Source organism: Argiope bruennichi, chromosome X2 (assembly GCF_947563725.1).
Source record: "Argiope bruennichi chromosome X2, qqArgBrue1.1, whole genome shotgun sequence".
NCBI lineage: Eukaryota > Metazoa > Arthropoda > Arachnida > Araneae > Araneidae > Argiope > Argiope bruennichi.
This window is the reverse complement of record NC_079163.1, coordinates 8,165,993-8,183,715: the sequence shown is the minus strand read 5'-3', so window position 1 is coordinate 8,183,715 and position 17,723 is coordinate 8,165,993. Positions and strand designations below refer to the sequence as shown.

General features: G+C 27.9%; 1 protein-coding gene across 1 annotated transcript; it reads right to left on the bottom strand.

The window, feature by feature from the left end:
• Positions 1 to 203: 203 nt before the first annotated feature.
• LOC129961021 (homeobox protein Nkx-2.5-like) lies at positions 204 to 17,008 on the bottom strand. Its single transcript, XM_056074815.1, has 2 exons — positions 16,218 to 17,008; positions 204 to 1,262 (listed from the first exon to the last, which is right to left on the bottom strand). The coding sequence occupies exons 1-2, from the start codon at positions 16,693 to 16,695 to the stop codon at positions 676 to 678; spliced, it is 1,065 nt and encodes a 354-aa protein (XP_055930790.1). The 5' UTR covers positions 16,696 to 17,008; the 3' UTR covers positions 204 to 675.
• Positions 17,009 to 17,723: the final 715 nt, after the last annotated feature.

The window sequence follows — 17,723 nt, the reverse complement described above, 5'->3', positions numbered from 1 at the left end:
TAATTTCAATAAAGTCCAATTATTACAGAAATGAAGCTTGGTAAGAATATCATAATTGAAATCTTTAAGTTTATTTCTAAGTGTTCGTTTATCTTATACTTATGGAAATAAAGAACTCTTTCACCTCAATAAAAACATTATTAAAACAGCATTTCGTAGTCATATTTATTGTCCGGCATTTATTTTTCAAAAATTTACTTCAAGAAACAGCAAAGAATAGTGTACAAAAATAGTAAAACAGAAGATTTCAAAAGTGAGACCAAAAAACGAAACAATTTAACGAAAACATTTCTTAAAGCAAAAGAATTGTAAATGAATAAGTGTGGGAAAATGAATGACGTGGGAATTGACTTTCCATTTCCAATTTTTGCAGTTAACTAAAAGAATTAGTTTTTTCCATAAATGCAGATCATTTTAAATGTTCATTTAACAAATCAAAAGCAACTTTCTCAAATTGTTGCCTTACGTTATAATTGTCTCTTTAAAATGTTGATACAGCAAATAAATTCATTATTTTGTAAATAAAAATAATAACGTATTAAAAAATATCATTTTATTATAATGAATAACAAACCTTAAAATCTATCATAATGAGTATTGCAAGAAATACAGAACATGTTTAAATAAAAAAAAAAAGGCCCAGCCTTTTAACAAGAATACAGAAGTCGCTCCCTCTCATTCATATTCACATTTTACATTTGGAATATAACCATAAACGTTATCACCCATATTAACATTTGTAGAGAGGAACTGACTTTCCATTGGACGGTAGGGTGGATCAATATCACTGCTGCCGAAAATAGCAGGAAGTTTATCGGAATCACAAGGAGCATTGTGCGGAAAATGATGAATAGTGCTGGTAGTCAGCGGATTTGTACTACTGGATGCATTGTATGGATAGGGAGGAGGATAAGGTTGAAGAGATGTTTCACCAGTTGGATACTGCATCATCACTGAATTGGGTCTATAAGTTGGATCCCTCTCTCCTCTCAATCTCTTGTTTTTGTAACGTCGGTTTTGAAACCAGATCTTCACTTGCGTGGAAGTGAGTTTCAAACTGTTTGCAAAATCGTCTCTTTCTGAGGCAGAGAGATACCGTTGAAACTGAAAGCGACGCTCCAGTTCGGCCACTTGTTCCTGGGAGAAGAGGACACGGGGTCGACGTTTGCTTTTAGAGCTGTTGCTGGATCGGGTTCTCTCAGATATTCGGATCAATGGATCTTCCACTTTTCCCTTGCATCTTGATGTCTGATGGATGAAATCTAAAGAAGAAAGAATATTCGAATTTAGGCTTGCATAAAGAACATTCACGAATAAATACAGAAATAACTTTAGGGTGCATTATCTTTAGTTTTAAATAATATGAATTGATAATAATGAGTATATATTTTCTTTCTTTTGCCTTTTTCCACCATAGAAATTGCAACATTCGATATCGTTCCTTATCAGTTTGTTGACAAAATAAACCCACTCCCACATTTACCAGAAAAATCTAACGTGAAATATTTTTATCAATATATTGAGATTTTTCTTTAACTCTTCTCCCAGATCAGCTGCTTCAAAAGTCGGAAACCCAAGTGCAAAAAAGGAAAATTGAAAGATAACAAATCATCAACTTCAAAGCTTAACTTTTACTTCCAAAAACTTACTTGGAAAAAAGTTTATCAGTTCACTAAATAAGCATATATACAGAAAAATAAGAAACAAGAACTCATATATTATTTATTAGTGAAAGTGGAATTATTATTTAAGAAATTTTCTTAGTAGGTTTTCAAAGTTATTTAAGCACATTTGAATCTTGCGTTTATGGATATTACTTTCTTTCACTTACTGAGGCTTGTAGATAGCTTTGAATACTTTTCTAAAAAAAAGTGTTATCCTCCTTCCCCTACATAACATCATGAACCTAGGGTAAGGTAGCAAATGCTCTGCATGGCATTGGCGAACATTGTTACGAAATATTAAGCTTTGGCGAGAACATTGCATTTTGATTGATTTTATTGTTTAAATTTTGGAGATTAATATCTGGTATGCCGTAAGTATGCAAGGGCCTGGAAATTCAATATATATTTTTGAGGCCTTTTTTTGAACTCATTGAAGCCAAACTTTGACATAGAATTACATTAGTAGTCATAAAATGACATAGCAAATTTCATTTATTTAAGTCATTTAGTGTTTGAGTTATTGCATGCATGAAAAAGTATAGACAGACAAAAGATCAACCCCTTGATGGATATGGTACAAAATCTGATACAGGTCTACATTTTAGATGGTAAATCTATGTTCGAAGTTGTTCACGTTTTGTAGTTATTGTGTTCACTTGTACTAGGGCAGCGGGATAGATAGACTTCCTTTGAATAGATTTTGTACAAAATTCGATATAAATCTATAAATGTGGTGTAAGAATTATACCACATTTATAAATTTAAGAAATTTACAAATGTGTTATTTATAAATTTAACAAATTTACAAATGTGTTATTTATAAATTTAACAAATTTACAAATGTGTTATTTATAAATTTAACAAATTTACAAATGTGTTATTTATAAATTTAACAAATTTACAAATGTGTTATTTATAAATTTAACAAATTTACAAATGTGTTATTTATAAATTTAACAAATTTACAAATGTGTTATTTATAAATTTAACAAATTTACAAATGTGTTATTTATAAATTTAACAAATTACTATACAAATTTCTTTCATCTGGTTTAAAATATTTTGTTATCTTGTTTGCAGACAGACAGATATCATTCCAAAAATGTGTTTCTCGGACTCAGAGAAGTCCGAAAAGAGGAAATTTATCAAAATCTCGCGTTCAAATTTTTTGACGATTATGCAATACTTTCCCTTTGTAATCTTTGGATATGACAAAATGAAATATATAGATTCAGTGATGAAAATGAATGAAATGTTTCTCTGAAAAAAATTCTCTTTTATTTTCATGAAACTTTTTGTTAGAACTTATCGATTAATAGTACCGTTAATATTCGCATCATTGATATTATGTAGTACATAAGGTTAAGAAAATCTTAAACTGCATTCAAAAGCAAGTTTGAAGATTCTAAACTTTTGAATGGGTTGCAACAATGTGCGTGTCTTTTGAATAAGGGAAGAAAAAAGTCTATACTGTGTGTTTGTGTGTGCGTGCGCGTGCATGTGTATCTATGACATTTTCATGTTATATATTTAAAAGTTCATTCAGTTAAAATAAACGCCCAGAGAATTTTTTTTATCTAATTTAGATATGTATTAGAAATGTATAAAATAATACAAAATAATTTATGTAAAATATAATTTTTTTAATGATATTTCTTCATCAAATTGCCATTGAGCATTAGTGACACTTACTTATATAATACAAGCACAAATGATTTAGATATTTACTTAAGACATTTTATTGAAGCAATTCCTGGTAATTTGGAAACCTAATATAATTTTCAACCGCCTTCATATACAATTTCGTATCAATTCAGTTTCCCTAATTTAGCGATAAATTAAAAAGTGAAAATCGTTATGCCATGAAACCTCATTGTCTTAGTACAATTATAAGATCTGACAGAGTTTTGCTTTCAAAATATCATCCAAAATAAATTTTGTTAAAAATAGGTCGAAAATGCATCTTAAAGAATATTCGAAATAATAAATAAATTGAGTCGAGCTCTAAGATGCTCTGTCTTGCGTCATTTGGAAGTAACCGTACATCAGTCAAGATAAGGAAGATGCAGTGAAATGAATGAGTTTTGGAGGTATTTTAAATGCTGCAAGCTGGTATTTAAAAATAAAAAGATCCATTTCATAATACATACTATCTGTGATAATTCTTCAACGTAAGCAATATTTTCCAGAACAAGAAGAAATCTTTTCACGCGCAAAATAAAAGCAAACGCCTGTCTTAAAAATGGATCTGAAATCTGATCATTTCACAAAACTCTCATTCATTTTAAGTCAGACAATTTTTTGCTTTCTTTTCAAGTCACGATGAAAGATTAGTGAATATTATTTCTTGTATTAGTAAATTTCAGGATAATTTTTATGACTGGTTTGCACAACCAAAAATATTTTGTACAAGGCTTTCAGTCGATCAACAAAACGCTCGTTCATAAAATTCTAAGAAGCAGCAAACTATTCATAAAAAATGTTCTGCTATACTTTTAGTAAACAACTTTTAATGTCTACACTGTAGCTGTTTTATTTTTAAATTCAGATATAAAATCAAATTTTACTGGAACTGGAAGGTGGAGAAAAATAGACGAGAACGTTCGAAGCAAAAAATTTATAGTCATTTACTTTTTATTATATTTTAATGCTTTTTAGGATAAGATCAGAAACAACTTTAATTTATTATTTAAAAATAATCAAACCCTCTTGACCTTAGTAATGCAGATAAAGCGTACCATTTTTTTACTTTTAATCTGAGACTTACATAGTTACAACATTGCAAATAACTATAGACTCATTTCGTTCCAAAGATAGGCGTTTGTACATACCAGTAAATAAATAGCGACTGAAAATGGGAAAATTTATTATAATGGCGTTAAAAATGTTATACATTAAAAAAAATTAACAGCCACTAGAAAGTTTAAAAATGGAGGTTTTCAAACGGAATGGTGAAACATCTTTATTTAATATGTTTAAAATAGTGAGAATACAAAAGGATGATTTTCATTTCTTCTATTTGACTTTTTAACTTGCAATTTATCAGGATATATATTTTTTTCAGAAGAAGGTTTTGGCGTATTTCATGTTTAGGAACAAAACATTTATAAAACTATTTATTTTTGGGTAATTCGTAATAATTTTATTTTTTCAAAAATTGTTACAAAAACTTTCCTTGATTACCATAAATATGATTCAATTCTTTATTGAAGTAATTCTCAATTAAAAATGGAAAAATAAGTCAAGCTATAGTTAAAATGGCGAAAGTTTAATAGAAATTGTTAGAAATAAACAAAGTACTTTGTATCGTTGTAAATATATTTTAATTTATATTGTATTAATCAGTCATGAGACTAGAAAAGTTTTAAATGTCAAAGGCGTAAAATGGCCTAGTTTCCAAACTCTCATCTGAGCGTTATAACATACTTTTATCGATATTTTTTTTCCATAGACTTTACAAAATATTATTTGAATTAATGAAACCTCTAGCTAATCTAATATATAAAAATGGATTTTTGTTTGTTCGCATTTTATGCGCTGCCTTACCGTTCATCCGATTGCGATAAAACTTTGCCAACTTATTGCTTTGAACCTAGAAAATACATGTTTTTCATATGGACAGTTGTATGCTGGATGCTCACGAGTCTGACAGCCAAAATTTATTTGTTTTTGCTGAAGACGGAAAATAAAAATATTGCCTACCCTAAAGTATACTTGAATAATAAAGTCAAAAAATAGAATAATTATTATTTATACTTCTTCTTTATATATCATTTAATTTCAATGAATTTATTCATTTTCTACAAGGAAATAAATAACATTCTTTCTGTCATTCCTAATTAAACAAGATAGCCATATCAAATTTCAAACGATATTTCCAAAATTATTTCTTCTGCAGCAACAACGCGCCCGGTGCTAGTGCTTAATAAAATCTATGTATCGATTGCTTTCTCAGCGATGAAATTTGGCCTTTCTGAGCATTGTAAAAAGTTAAAAAGACAGCAAAGTATCTTTATTCTCATCTTTTATGATATCGTTTACTTCAAAAGTCCAAGAAATTTTACCTTTTCTAAAACCCCTTTTTCAAAAAATATATTGAAACCATTATAAAGCTACGTCAAAACTCAGCTTTTATTTTGATTTCATCACAATAAATATTGGATAGATCATAACATAATGAAAGTTGATTCTTATTTGTAATATTCGTATTTCTTTGAAAATTGATATAATTCTACTGCAAAGATTCCCTACAATCAATTTTAAATATCTCGAAGTAAACACCTGTTTTCAGCCTATATGTATATAAAAGTAATATTTGAAATTTTTTTAAGAAAACTGAAGTAAATAGTTTAATAAGAGTTCATTAAAATCCTGATCTCCCAACTACATCACTTGACAGCGACAACTATGGTCATAAAAGTGGTGTATAATTTTACTAATTGGTTATGCACCGGACCATTTATAACTTAATTTAATGTATTACTTATCTTTCATCTTGGTAACGATATACGAGATACAGCATAAAAGTCTTTTATAAGGTTGTAATCGTTATTATGATATGATAAAACACCTAAATCTATATGAAAAATGGATTTTTTAAAAATATTTATAAGTAATAACGAAAGCTGTTGTTATAAATGTAGTTATTTGAACTTCAATTATAAGTTTTAATCCTAAGTAGTTCTGAAAATAATTTTCAGAACTGTTTAGGATTAAAGACATCAGGATTTTAAAATGATTTGTTCCATTTCCCTGAGTATCTACTTATATTTTGTATTCTTTAAAATTTCAATTTTTATTCATCAGATATGTTTATAAGAAGCTAACGAAGCATCGATTCAACTGAAGGATATAAATAAATATCTGATATAAAAGACAACACAGGACAGCTCGTATCACTAAATACTAACAGCATTACAAGAACCAGAAGAAAATTTCGAATGGTCTGTAACTACAAAAATATTATCTTTTGATTCTGATATTTCAATTGCTTTCTGAACCGTGAATGAGAAGTAAAATTATTATCCAAATGAAGAAAATTTCAGCTTATGCTGTAATTTTTCGAAAAAAGTTTCTTAAATGTTAATTTGGAATGATTTTTTTACTTTATGTAATTATTCATTAACGAGAACTTCATTAATTTTCTATTAAAACGAAATCATTTACCCAAATATTCTGCCAGTCAATTGAATAGAAAGGGACTTTCACTGTCACAGCCTAACAAACACTTGATAAGATAAATTTCTTCCTTGAAAATGACAATAATAATAATAACTTTTTATAAAATAAATAAAAATTAAATGGAAGAAATAAAAATACAATAAAAGGAAAGGAGAAAGAAATTCGTAGAAAATAACATATTTCTTAAATTCTTGTCCTCAAAACTTTACCAAAGCTTTTTCAAAACTTAACCATTATAATTTTTTCCATTTTTCTGTTGTTGTTTATTTTGAATTTTTAAAGTGTATCAAAAATAAAATGTGAGTTTAAATGTACACTAAAAAAGCCACGAAATACCGATAGCTTCTTAGTATAGTTGAGTTAATCAGCAGTGATGAAAAGAAAACCGGAAATGGATTCATTGTTTTGAATGCTTAGTAATTATTATAACTAAATATGCAAAAAATGCTTTCCATTATCAGTTACGCTTTGGAATGAAACTACTTTCTAAACAAAGTAATTTTTATGAACCTTATATAAGATTATCATCATACAACTGCAATTAAACGAATAATTATATCAAAAATACACAAAATAATTTGCTAAGGGATTTAAAGTGATGTTGATAGATGTTTTTTCAATTGTAAATAAAATATTGAGAGAATCATTTTCAAGAGGAGGAACTAGAGGAATTTAATTGATGCTACTGCTAAATTTTAAATGGTTTTATTTTACCCATATTTTTTTAAAACTCAAAACAAAGATATTTAATGCAATAAAAAAGATCGTATAAAATTTTCATCTAACTGAAATGATGATACTTTAAAACTTTAATTTTTGTAAATATTTGTAAACATATACTAAATTAGCAAAATTTGAATATAAATTTATTAACGACAAAATTTTAATCATGACATGACTAATATTTAAAAAAATAAAAATCGGCTATTTAGAAGAATGTAACTTCCATAACTGAAATCAAATCATATTTTTGGCGATATTTAATGCTGCCAAAAATACAAAACAGATTATTGTTTTAAAATATGACATCTACGTATCTGTCTGTTCCAAAAGATGAATAATTATTCTGCATCATTACTTATGTTTAAATAAACTATCAGCACGAACACATATTTAATTTTTGAGATATTAACGATATTTAAAATGAAAGGAATTGAATAGATTTCACAGAACGAATGTACAAAAGTAATTAAAATTAAAATTATATTATTCTTTAAAGAAAATAAATGTTTCAAATAAGTCTTTTGTAAAAATAATTTTTGAGCAAAAGCAGAAAAATTCATTACAATCAAACTTATCTCTTACAAATAAATAAATAAATAAAAAATAAAGTCTAATGCAATTACTTTAAATACTAAGCAAAAAATGAAAAAAGTAGTTTTTTCCCTAAAAATGTAGAATTTCTTATATTAAAATCCTTGCCATTTATCATTTTCATCTTTTTTTTGCTTAATAATAATAATTTGCTTAATAATAATTATTTATTATTCTAATAATTCTAATAATTATTTATTATTAATAATTAATTCACTCAGGTGAATTAATCATTCATAATAAATTACAAAATTCTTAAAATAATTACAAAAATTCTCTAATTTTGGAGAAACATTATTATTTTATTAAATTATGCATCAAGTGAAACCTCTGGTTCTAGGTTCGATGCTTAATACTTAAACTCACTGCAATAGTAAATAAAACAAATATTTTTAGCATTTATTCAGTAATTTCACAATTATGTCATTTTAGTATAATATCGTAAATGATTGTGGATTTTTAATACATTTTTATTTAAAAATAATTCTAATATTCAGTAAAATGTCATAATTTGGCTATTAATTTTTTTTAATATTACATTATTGTGCTAATAGATTTTTATAATCCAGTTGCGATTGCCATTCGTATATCAAAACTTAATATACATTTCAATTCATAAATCTATTCCAATTTATTAATAAATAATTTAAGTAACATTCTACATTTTTATCTTTTTTTTTCTTTTTGAATAGTTTTACGAATAATTTTCTCTTCCAATAATGTTTTCATTTCAGAAGTTTTTTTAGCTATAATTTATCAGGGATTATGCTAGCCTTATAGTAGAATTAAATTACTGAATTTTTAATTTTTTGCTATGATTATTGCTATATTTGGAAAAATTGTTAATTGTTAATTAAAATAATTGCTATTGGAGGTGTTGAATGAATTGGCCGTAACAGTGTGTGTTGTACATTTGTGCCAAACTTATTGTTTTTAATTAAATTTAAATACTTGTATTATAACGTGTTAATAATTACGGTAACTGATAGACAGGTATGATTTGTATGTGAATAAATGATTAATAAAGATGTAAAAAGGAATACAAATTTAAATGTTATTCAGGAGCATATTTAAATTTTCCTAACTAACTTTATCATTAAATGAAATTTAAAAAAAAATAAATTGTAGAATGGATATCCTTTTATGTATCATTTTCTTTCCTTATTTGTTTAATTTCATTACACCAACAAGATATGTTTCAGAATTATTCGGCTTTTGGTTATATGAACTTCAAGGAAAATAATAAAAAGAAATTCAGCTGTGTATAAATACTTATTCCACAAAATGGCACTGTGACATATAGGACTCAGCTGTGACTTAAAAAAACTTAAAAAAGAAGTTTTATTTCTAAACGCAATTTGTAATTTTGTCAAACTATCCTAATCCAGAATATTTTTGAAAAAAATTCTTACAGTTAAAGATTTTGTGATTTCCCAATTCCAGAGATCATCTACACGTTTCGGGAACATGTATCTTATTCAAAATCATATAGAAGTTTCAAGGCTTTATTTACCAAAATTAAGAGCAAAAATTACGGTTTTCACTTTTGGTAACTTTTTAATGTAATAATTTTTACTAAACATATTGTGGCGATTAATAAACAAGAAAGTCGTGTTATGTAGAAAAATACAGTAAGTTAAAAATCCATGTACCACCCAGAAGATGTTCTGACGTATTAAAGAAAAAGTATTCTATTCCAGTTGGCGAATCAAAATTTATTGCTGGTTGAGTGACAAACTCCAATTATATAATACAGAGGCTGATTCATGACATTTCTTTTTAACCAGGATATCCTTCCTACAAAAGCAATTTCAATCAGATCTTATTCGCACAGGCATGGGGAGGCTTGGTTTTTAAAATATCGAAATAGGATTGAGTTAAGACACATGACAAATATTACGTCATTTTAAGTAAATGCGGTGAAGTATGCAATTTTTGGAGGGAATAGTAGAACAACAATTAATTCAATACGTAATCATATATTTATTTCATAGACAATATAATGTAAGTCATTATATAATCGTTTTATATGAGGGTTATCAGTATAAACGAGAGTAATAAAATGACATTTAACTGCTTAAAGCAATGTATTATGCTGCAATGTAAGTGCACAAAATTACAACTTATAAGCACTCACTTGATTTTTAACAAACCAATTTATTTGCTTTCTAACATGTTATCTTCAACTTATCAAAAAGTGGTAATATCTTTATGTGCATTTTAAATGAAACGCCTCTTTTTTTGTTAGCATCACATTTGTCCATTATTTCAATTCACTTACCAATCTGCAAGAAGATGGCTGTTGACTAAAGTCGAAAAAGAGTTTAAAAGTAGATACAGATATTTCATGGTTTACATCCTTTGGCGAGAAAATCTTTCTTTCTGTCTGCAAACCCTATTCGCATTAGATTCACTAGGTAAAACTAGAATAAAGGTAGGTAAAATATTTCACTAGAGTTGGTGTCTCTACTAATGTTTTATAATGGCTTCTTATCCCTCTAATGGGAATGTAGGCCATTTTAACTGTAAAAGCGCCAAGCTGTTCGCACGTCTGATCGGAATTCTTTTGTTTGGTGCTGGTAGGTCTTCTGTCATTGGCGGCTTTTCGAGTTTTCAGGAGATTATAATTTTCTTTTTCATAAAATAAATAAAGAAATAGTTAAAATAATAATAATTTTCAGAATATAAATAATAATTAATAGAAAATATTAAAATCAAATAAAAGAGCCATAATATAAATAAAAATTCGTCTTATCACCAATGTGATATAATCGGCATTTGCCCGATAGTTTATACATGACACCAACGTGGTGCCACCGAACGGCATAGTGTTAAGTATACAAGTTTTCAAAGGAAATATGAGTTCTTTTCTCCAGCTTTTCTATTTTTTTTAAATATTTTTGAATTAGAAACGCGTAGCATTCATTCATTTGTAAGTTTCATAACATCTAAAACGGTTCGCCAAGGAATATATATGAAATTAGATTAGCTAAAATTTGAGAATAATTGAGAAAATGGTGGCATTGAGCAGAAAAGAGCATATTTGAAATTGCTTGTACATGATTTGTGAATGGAAGTCAATTTCGAAGTAAATTTATAGACAGCAGATCATATTAATTTACATCGATGAATAACAAGATAATTTATTTGGTGACTTCCCCAAAAATTATGCTGTGCGTTATACTTATAACAGTAGAAAATATATTTTGTTAACCCTTTATCTTCTTATCAGGTCAGTTATAGGGGTAATCTGTGTCTGCAACAATAAAAGAAAAGAAGAGAACCTCTTTGAAAATTTATAGAAAAGGGACTTCACATGCAGCAAAAAAATTGCCATACTAAAATTCTAATAAGCAGCCTCGTTGCAAAATTAATTAACTGCAATGAAACAGTCGGGCTAATTAGAATATAATCCGTATGAGCATTTTCATGAGCCTTAGTTCAATTTAACCAGTCACGCAACATTTCACTCAGCTATTTTTAAAGAACAGATATCAATGTCTCACTACAACTTTACATATATCTATAAATACTTTTTTGAACATTTTTGTTTTACTCGACTTGTTTCATATTTGAAGATGGAATCTTGTAATCATCTTTTTTCAGTCAATTATTTATATATGATGAGAAAGAGTGACATCTTGTACACTTATGTTTTTGTGATGAAAATACAATACATTAATATTGTCGTAACTTTTCTATCTATTTTTAATCGATTAATATAGATAAATTTTGATTCCTTATTACAAGAGCCATTTCGTTGTGAAGTTGCGAGGAAAAACTATTTCAAGATTTTTTAATGCTTATAGCAAAGAATTATAAATTTAATAAAAGTTAAAAAAATTAAAATAAAAATGTTTGCTCCTTACTACTCTTATAAAAATATTTGCATTAAATTTACGATGTCTGATTTTGTCCTTAAAATCTTCGAAGATTCTCCAGTAACTTTTATATATGAGTAGGTTTTGATCGCATTTTACAAATAATAGTGTAAAAAAATTAATAAACCAGGTTTCAGACAATTAAGCCACAATTTTAGTTCAAGGATTTCTTGTGTATGAAGATATGAATATGAGCTAGACTTAATTTACTTTAATACCAGGTACGATTAATATTCTTATAAGATACTGAGTTGCAAACTTTGTTATATGAAAAAAGTTTTTTTTCTATGTCCATCAAATTTTAATGTACAAAGTAAATAAATATTTTGCCATATGCAGAATGTATTGAAACGTTTCCGAAAGAAATTTTTGTAGAAAGCTTTGTGTGACTGAAGCAACGAAATTTTCTATTACTTGATAAGTAAAGAAAATGAATACCACATTCATTGTCTTAAATCGAGCTTCACTGAATCCACACGCAAGACAGAATTTGTTTAGATAATTTAACATTCTTTTACGAAGCTATTTTAGAGAGGGTCTCATCATTTCGAATCATGATCAGATGTTGATGGCAACTTCTGAATCAGTATCTCTACATCACACCAAATGAAGTACGTTTACCTTTTGACAGATTGAGCATCGCCAATCCCATATATGCCGCATGGAATCGATTCTCAAATCCGTAACCAATCTGTTCTTTTAAGATGTTTACAAAGTAAAAAGAACTATTTCGTGGATTTATTTGTGAAAGCATTTTGAAGTCATCTTGTAGACTTGAAGGAAATTACTTACATATGATTGTCAACAGTACAAGGATAATGCAAAAGAAAAAAAAATGTATTTTACTTCAAAAATTATTTTAAGTGTTTTGAAAGAGTAAAATTTAAGATTAAGCTAAATAGAAAACGGTTTGTTAGGAATTTCTATAGAATTGGGCACTGAAAGAACCGATTGTTCTGGTTCAATCGCACTGAATAATGATTAGCTAAAATATATATATATATTTTAATTCCTGGTGTAAATAATATTGAGCAGAACAAATATGAGTATAAATAATATTCGATACATTACATATCTGCATCTTACAACTAAAAAAACACGCGTCTTTTGCGAATTATTAATAAATTTTTCAAATTGCTTTGCAAAAAGTCGTTAAGAGTTTTAACACTTCCACTTTTATTGTCAATACTTCATTCTTTGAAATTATTCTTAAGTAATCAAAATTACCCCAAAATATTTCTTTTTATTCTCTGAAATCGTTATTAAGTAAACAAAATTACCAGACATTTTTTTTTATTTCATATTTGTCGAAAAGAAAAAATCTGAATAGATATGAGCAAATTTCAGTTGCATAATTCCTTGAAGGATAACATTCCAGCAAAAGATTTATTACAGGACAAAAATAATTTTGATAAAATTTTTCATGTCGCTCTGCTGCTTGTTGCAACATCGGGAGTTGATAGTTAAATACGATTTTTTTACATCTTCCCTATAGTAGGCAATTTTTTTTAATTTAATCTTTCAGAAAATTTACATTAAATAAGCAAGAAGTATTCAGATTTCTCTAAGATACTGTCTTTTTCATTGACAAAAAATAAGTGATGCAGAACAATTATATTATAAATCTGATAAGCTGCAACACAACCATGTTAACTTTCAATATAATCGTTTGGCTGAAACAAGTGTATAGCAATTCAAATTCCTTATTGCTGTATCCATAAAAGGACTGAATAAGTTCGGAAAATGAATCAAATGAGAAATGCTTGAATGGCTTTTGTATTAATTAGAAGAAAAAGAGATTCTCAGCTTATTTTCGTAATTATCCTACCGTTTAATATAATCAATGTATCTAAAAAATTTAAAAAGAAGTATTCTCTGGATAGATCAAATACTATTTAGAAAAAGGAAAATTCTAAGTCTTTCCCCTTTTCCTTAAAAAAGAAGATAACTGAAAATCAGGGTAATGAGGAAAAAATAGTTACACTCTTAGTACTAATTAAATACTTACAGAATATCATGTTTATTGTTTTAAAATTAAAGAATATTTTGCTGGAAAGATTGTTTTAAATTATTCCGATTCCTTTGTAAATGGATTGCTCATATATTTGAAAACTAAATAAATACAGGATTTAAAAAACATAATTTATTTATTCACATGTAACAGATTCATTATGAATTGAGTTTTAAAAATATATTGTTGAATTATTTGGACATTCAGTTTTCTCTTCTTAGTTATGTTTTTTCTTTAGTCATGCAACATTTTTATCTTAATAATGTTAGGTAAGAATGATACAAACTCATGTGATTGTTGTAAATGGGAAATTGAAATTATTTTTTTTATAGAAAGAGGATATTTACATCAACTTTATTCTGAAAAATAAAACTAGAAATTAATACTTAAAAAGTAATTCAATGGTCAAAATATTTCTTTTGTACTTTAGAAATGACAACAGAGTTATTTATACATATTAATTACTCTCATTATATTTGATTTCTGGTTCATCCTATAGCAAGTATCATAAATAACTGATAAAAGAACATAACAATTATATATCTATTAAAATGAAAAGTTTTTGCTTCTTTGAGAGAGTAGAAAAAAGATATCAAGCTCAATTTCTTGAATATTTCAAATGAAATTATAAGAAATTATTTCTGAAGATCTTCAGACAAAGTTATTTCAGATAGTTAATATTTACCTCACATTTCGCTGAAGTTAAATTTACACTGAAACAATCTTTATTTGGACGAAAACAAATGTTTAATTATTAAGAGGCAGTAGTGGTATAACTTTTTCTATTCTGTATGTTATATTTTTATTATTTGACATACAACATGTTATCTTAAATCAACAATGTGTTTTAAAAGAATGATTTTAGGCACTCTTTTTGCAAAATAACATTTTAAGTGGAAATAGAATTTTTGCGCATTTAAAGTACTAGTGAGAGTTTGAAACTGCATTCAATAAAACCCAATTTATACAAAGATATAGTCTTCTTTTCATTAGACAAAGGACATTCTTTGCTCTCTAGATGTTTTATAAAAATAATTCCGTTCTTAAACTTTCCATTTAATTTCTAATGACAGACTTTGTATGCATTGATAAGCTTTCTTCTTTCACAAGAGGAAATTTAGTTCATCTCAAAATTCTTAAGAAGCTCTTTTATTTGGCTTTCCGTTTCTAGCAATTATCACAATGCAGTGAGGCTTTGAGATAATAAAAAGAAAAATCGTTTGTCCTCTCTCTGCGATAAGCAATAAAATTTTGAACCTTTTCTTAAATTCGAAAACGATCAGCGAACAGAACATGATGCTTATCAGGAGAAAACAATATCTATCATGAATATAAATATTCTAATTTGTGAAAGCAATTGAATACAAATCAAGCAGTTGAAACATTATAGAAAATACGCAGAGAATATACATCACAGATAATAAATACTTTGACTAGAAAGAATGATTGAATAAAAATAAGGTATATATTTTAAAGCGTATGTTTTTTAGTTTGATATATCTCTCAGATAAAATTATTCATAGCATTTTCTGGGAAAACTTGAAATCCAAGAATAAGCGCTACGTGATATAATAAATATTATATAAGAGTTCATTAATAAGAAAATCTTCTCCTATTATATACTTTTCACTTGCAAAGAGCAGTTATTCCTATTTGCATCACCGGCTTTTTGATGTTACCAATTAATTTTGAAAAATTCCATGCTTCAATAATAAGTAAAATCATTTCATTTATTTTTGACACCAAGACAGAAAATTTTTATTAATGGAATCTTAATTAATGTTTTTTTATATTTAATTTTAATTAAAGTATTAAGCAATTTTTCTGCATGCCCTACTCTTATTTACAAAATTTTCATTGAGAAATCATCATGCAATTTAGAAGCTATTTATATGATATATAAATCTTTTTTATTTTTTTTTACAAATTATGGCCTTTATATTTTGATCAAGTTTCTCATTATATATATTCATTTTTATTCAGGAGTGAAAAATATACGAAAATACTGATTAAAGATTTTTTTAGATTGTTATACACTTTATCTCTTATTGATTTAGAACTCTTTTAATTCGATGGTTTATGTACAAATAAACGATCTAAATTTTTATTTAATAAATGAAGTTAATTTAAAACAATATTTGAAACAAATGACAGTTCGTTACTTACGGTTTTCTGCAGGACTTCCAGAACTGCTGTTGCTGTGGTCATTCGAGTCATAGCGACCAGAAGCTTTATTTGTCGCCCACAACTTCACATCTTGAAAATTGTTGTTGTTTACCTTAGAAAAATTTTCAGAATTGTTATTCTTTATTTGACTATCGGTAATCTCTGAGCTATTTCTTGGGAAACTCAGGTACGAATGGGATGGCGAAGAGGCTGGCGAAGAAGAAACTTGAGTTGGAAATTGTTGAATCTCTTTATCGTTGGCTTCGGCATACCATTGCTCGTTGACGACTGTTTTCTCTGGTTCCCAAGAAGCAGGCTCCTGCTGCCAGTTCACATTGTTGTTACAGTTTGTATGGATGGCGTCCAGCAACATGTTGTCAAAACTGGAATTGAAATATGAATCGTCGGAAAGATTGAGAATTTCTTTTACTGAAAATGGAATCCCGGAACGATTTGTCGCATGGCCATTCGCCAGCATATCTGTAAGTATATATTTTTCACTGGATCCCCATCCAAAGTTCGGTACGCAATCATTGACGCTTATTGTAAAATATATCCAAGTATCACAATCCAAATATAATAATACATGAACACATGAACTAAGGTGATGATTTTTCCGAAATTAATGCATGGAAAATAAAAGCCGAACTTAGCACTTAATAAGCATGAAGCATGAAGGGAAGAGATCAAACGTTTGGAGCGATCATGAAGAGTCCGACATCAATCACTGCAGCGGGTATCTGTGATAGGAGCTGATGCGATTGTCCGCTCTTTAGTGAGAAGAAGTGAAAGCGATTGGCCGTAAAAGATGTGTACGGTTGTGAGAAAAGATTGTGCAAAAGGTCAAGGATTCCTAAAACGTCAACGAGCACTTAAAGGAGAGGGAGGAGGGATTCTCCGTTACGTCATCTACTTCTTTTCAGTTCGCTAGATGAATCGGAGCAGTTATCAGTTGCTCCCCAACCGAAGAAGCGACATTTTTATTTTCGTCAGAGAGGAGAGATATTAAGGTTAGATCAAAGAAAAGGCCTGTTCCCTACCGCAAACAGCTTCCTTGAGCGCCAGGACTTCTTTCGCCACCTTTTTCAAGTTTCGTTTATTTATGAACAGGCTTGTTTTAAGAGAAATAAATGGGGCTTTTTAAAAAATTTTAAGATTAGCAGCTTTATAGTTTGTTTATATCTCCTAGCCAGCACCGTGTAAATTAATAACGAAAAATAAACTCCACACAATATTTTCTCTTGCAATTTCGACGCACTGAATACTTGTGTGAAAAGCGAAAAAAATAGAATTAAGAAATAAAAGCACGATTCGTGGAGATCAATTTTATGCAAAAAACCTATGCTTTTATACATTGATTGAAATAAAATAATGACAAATAAAAGTGAACAAGATGCTTAATTCCTGAGATTTCTTTTTAGGAGACCTAGAGAGATGATGCGATTGATTGTGAAAAGTCGAAAATGTTTTCTTTCTTGTGTCAAATGATTATGAAATTTTCATTGA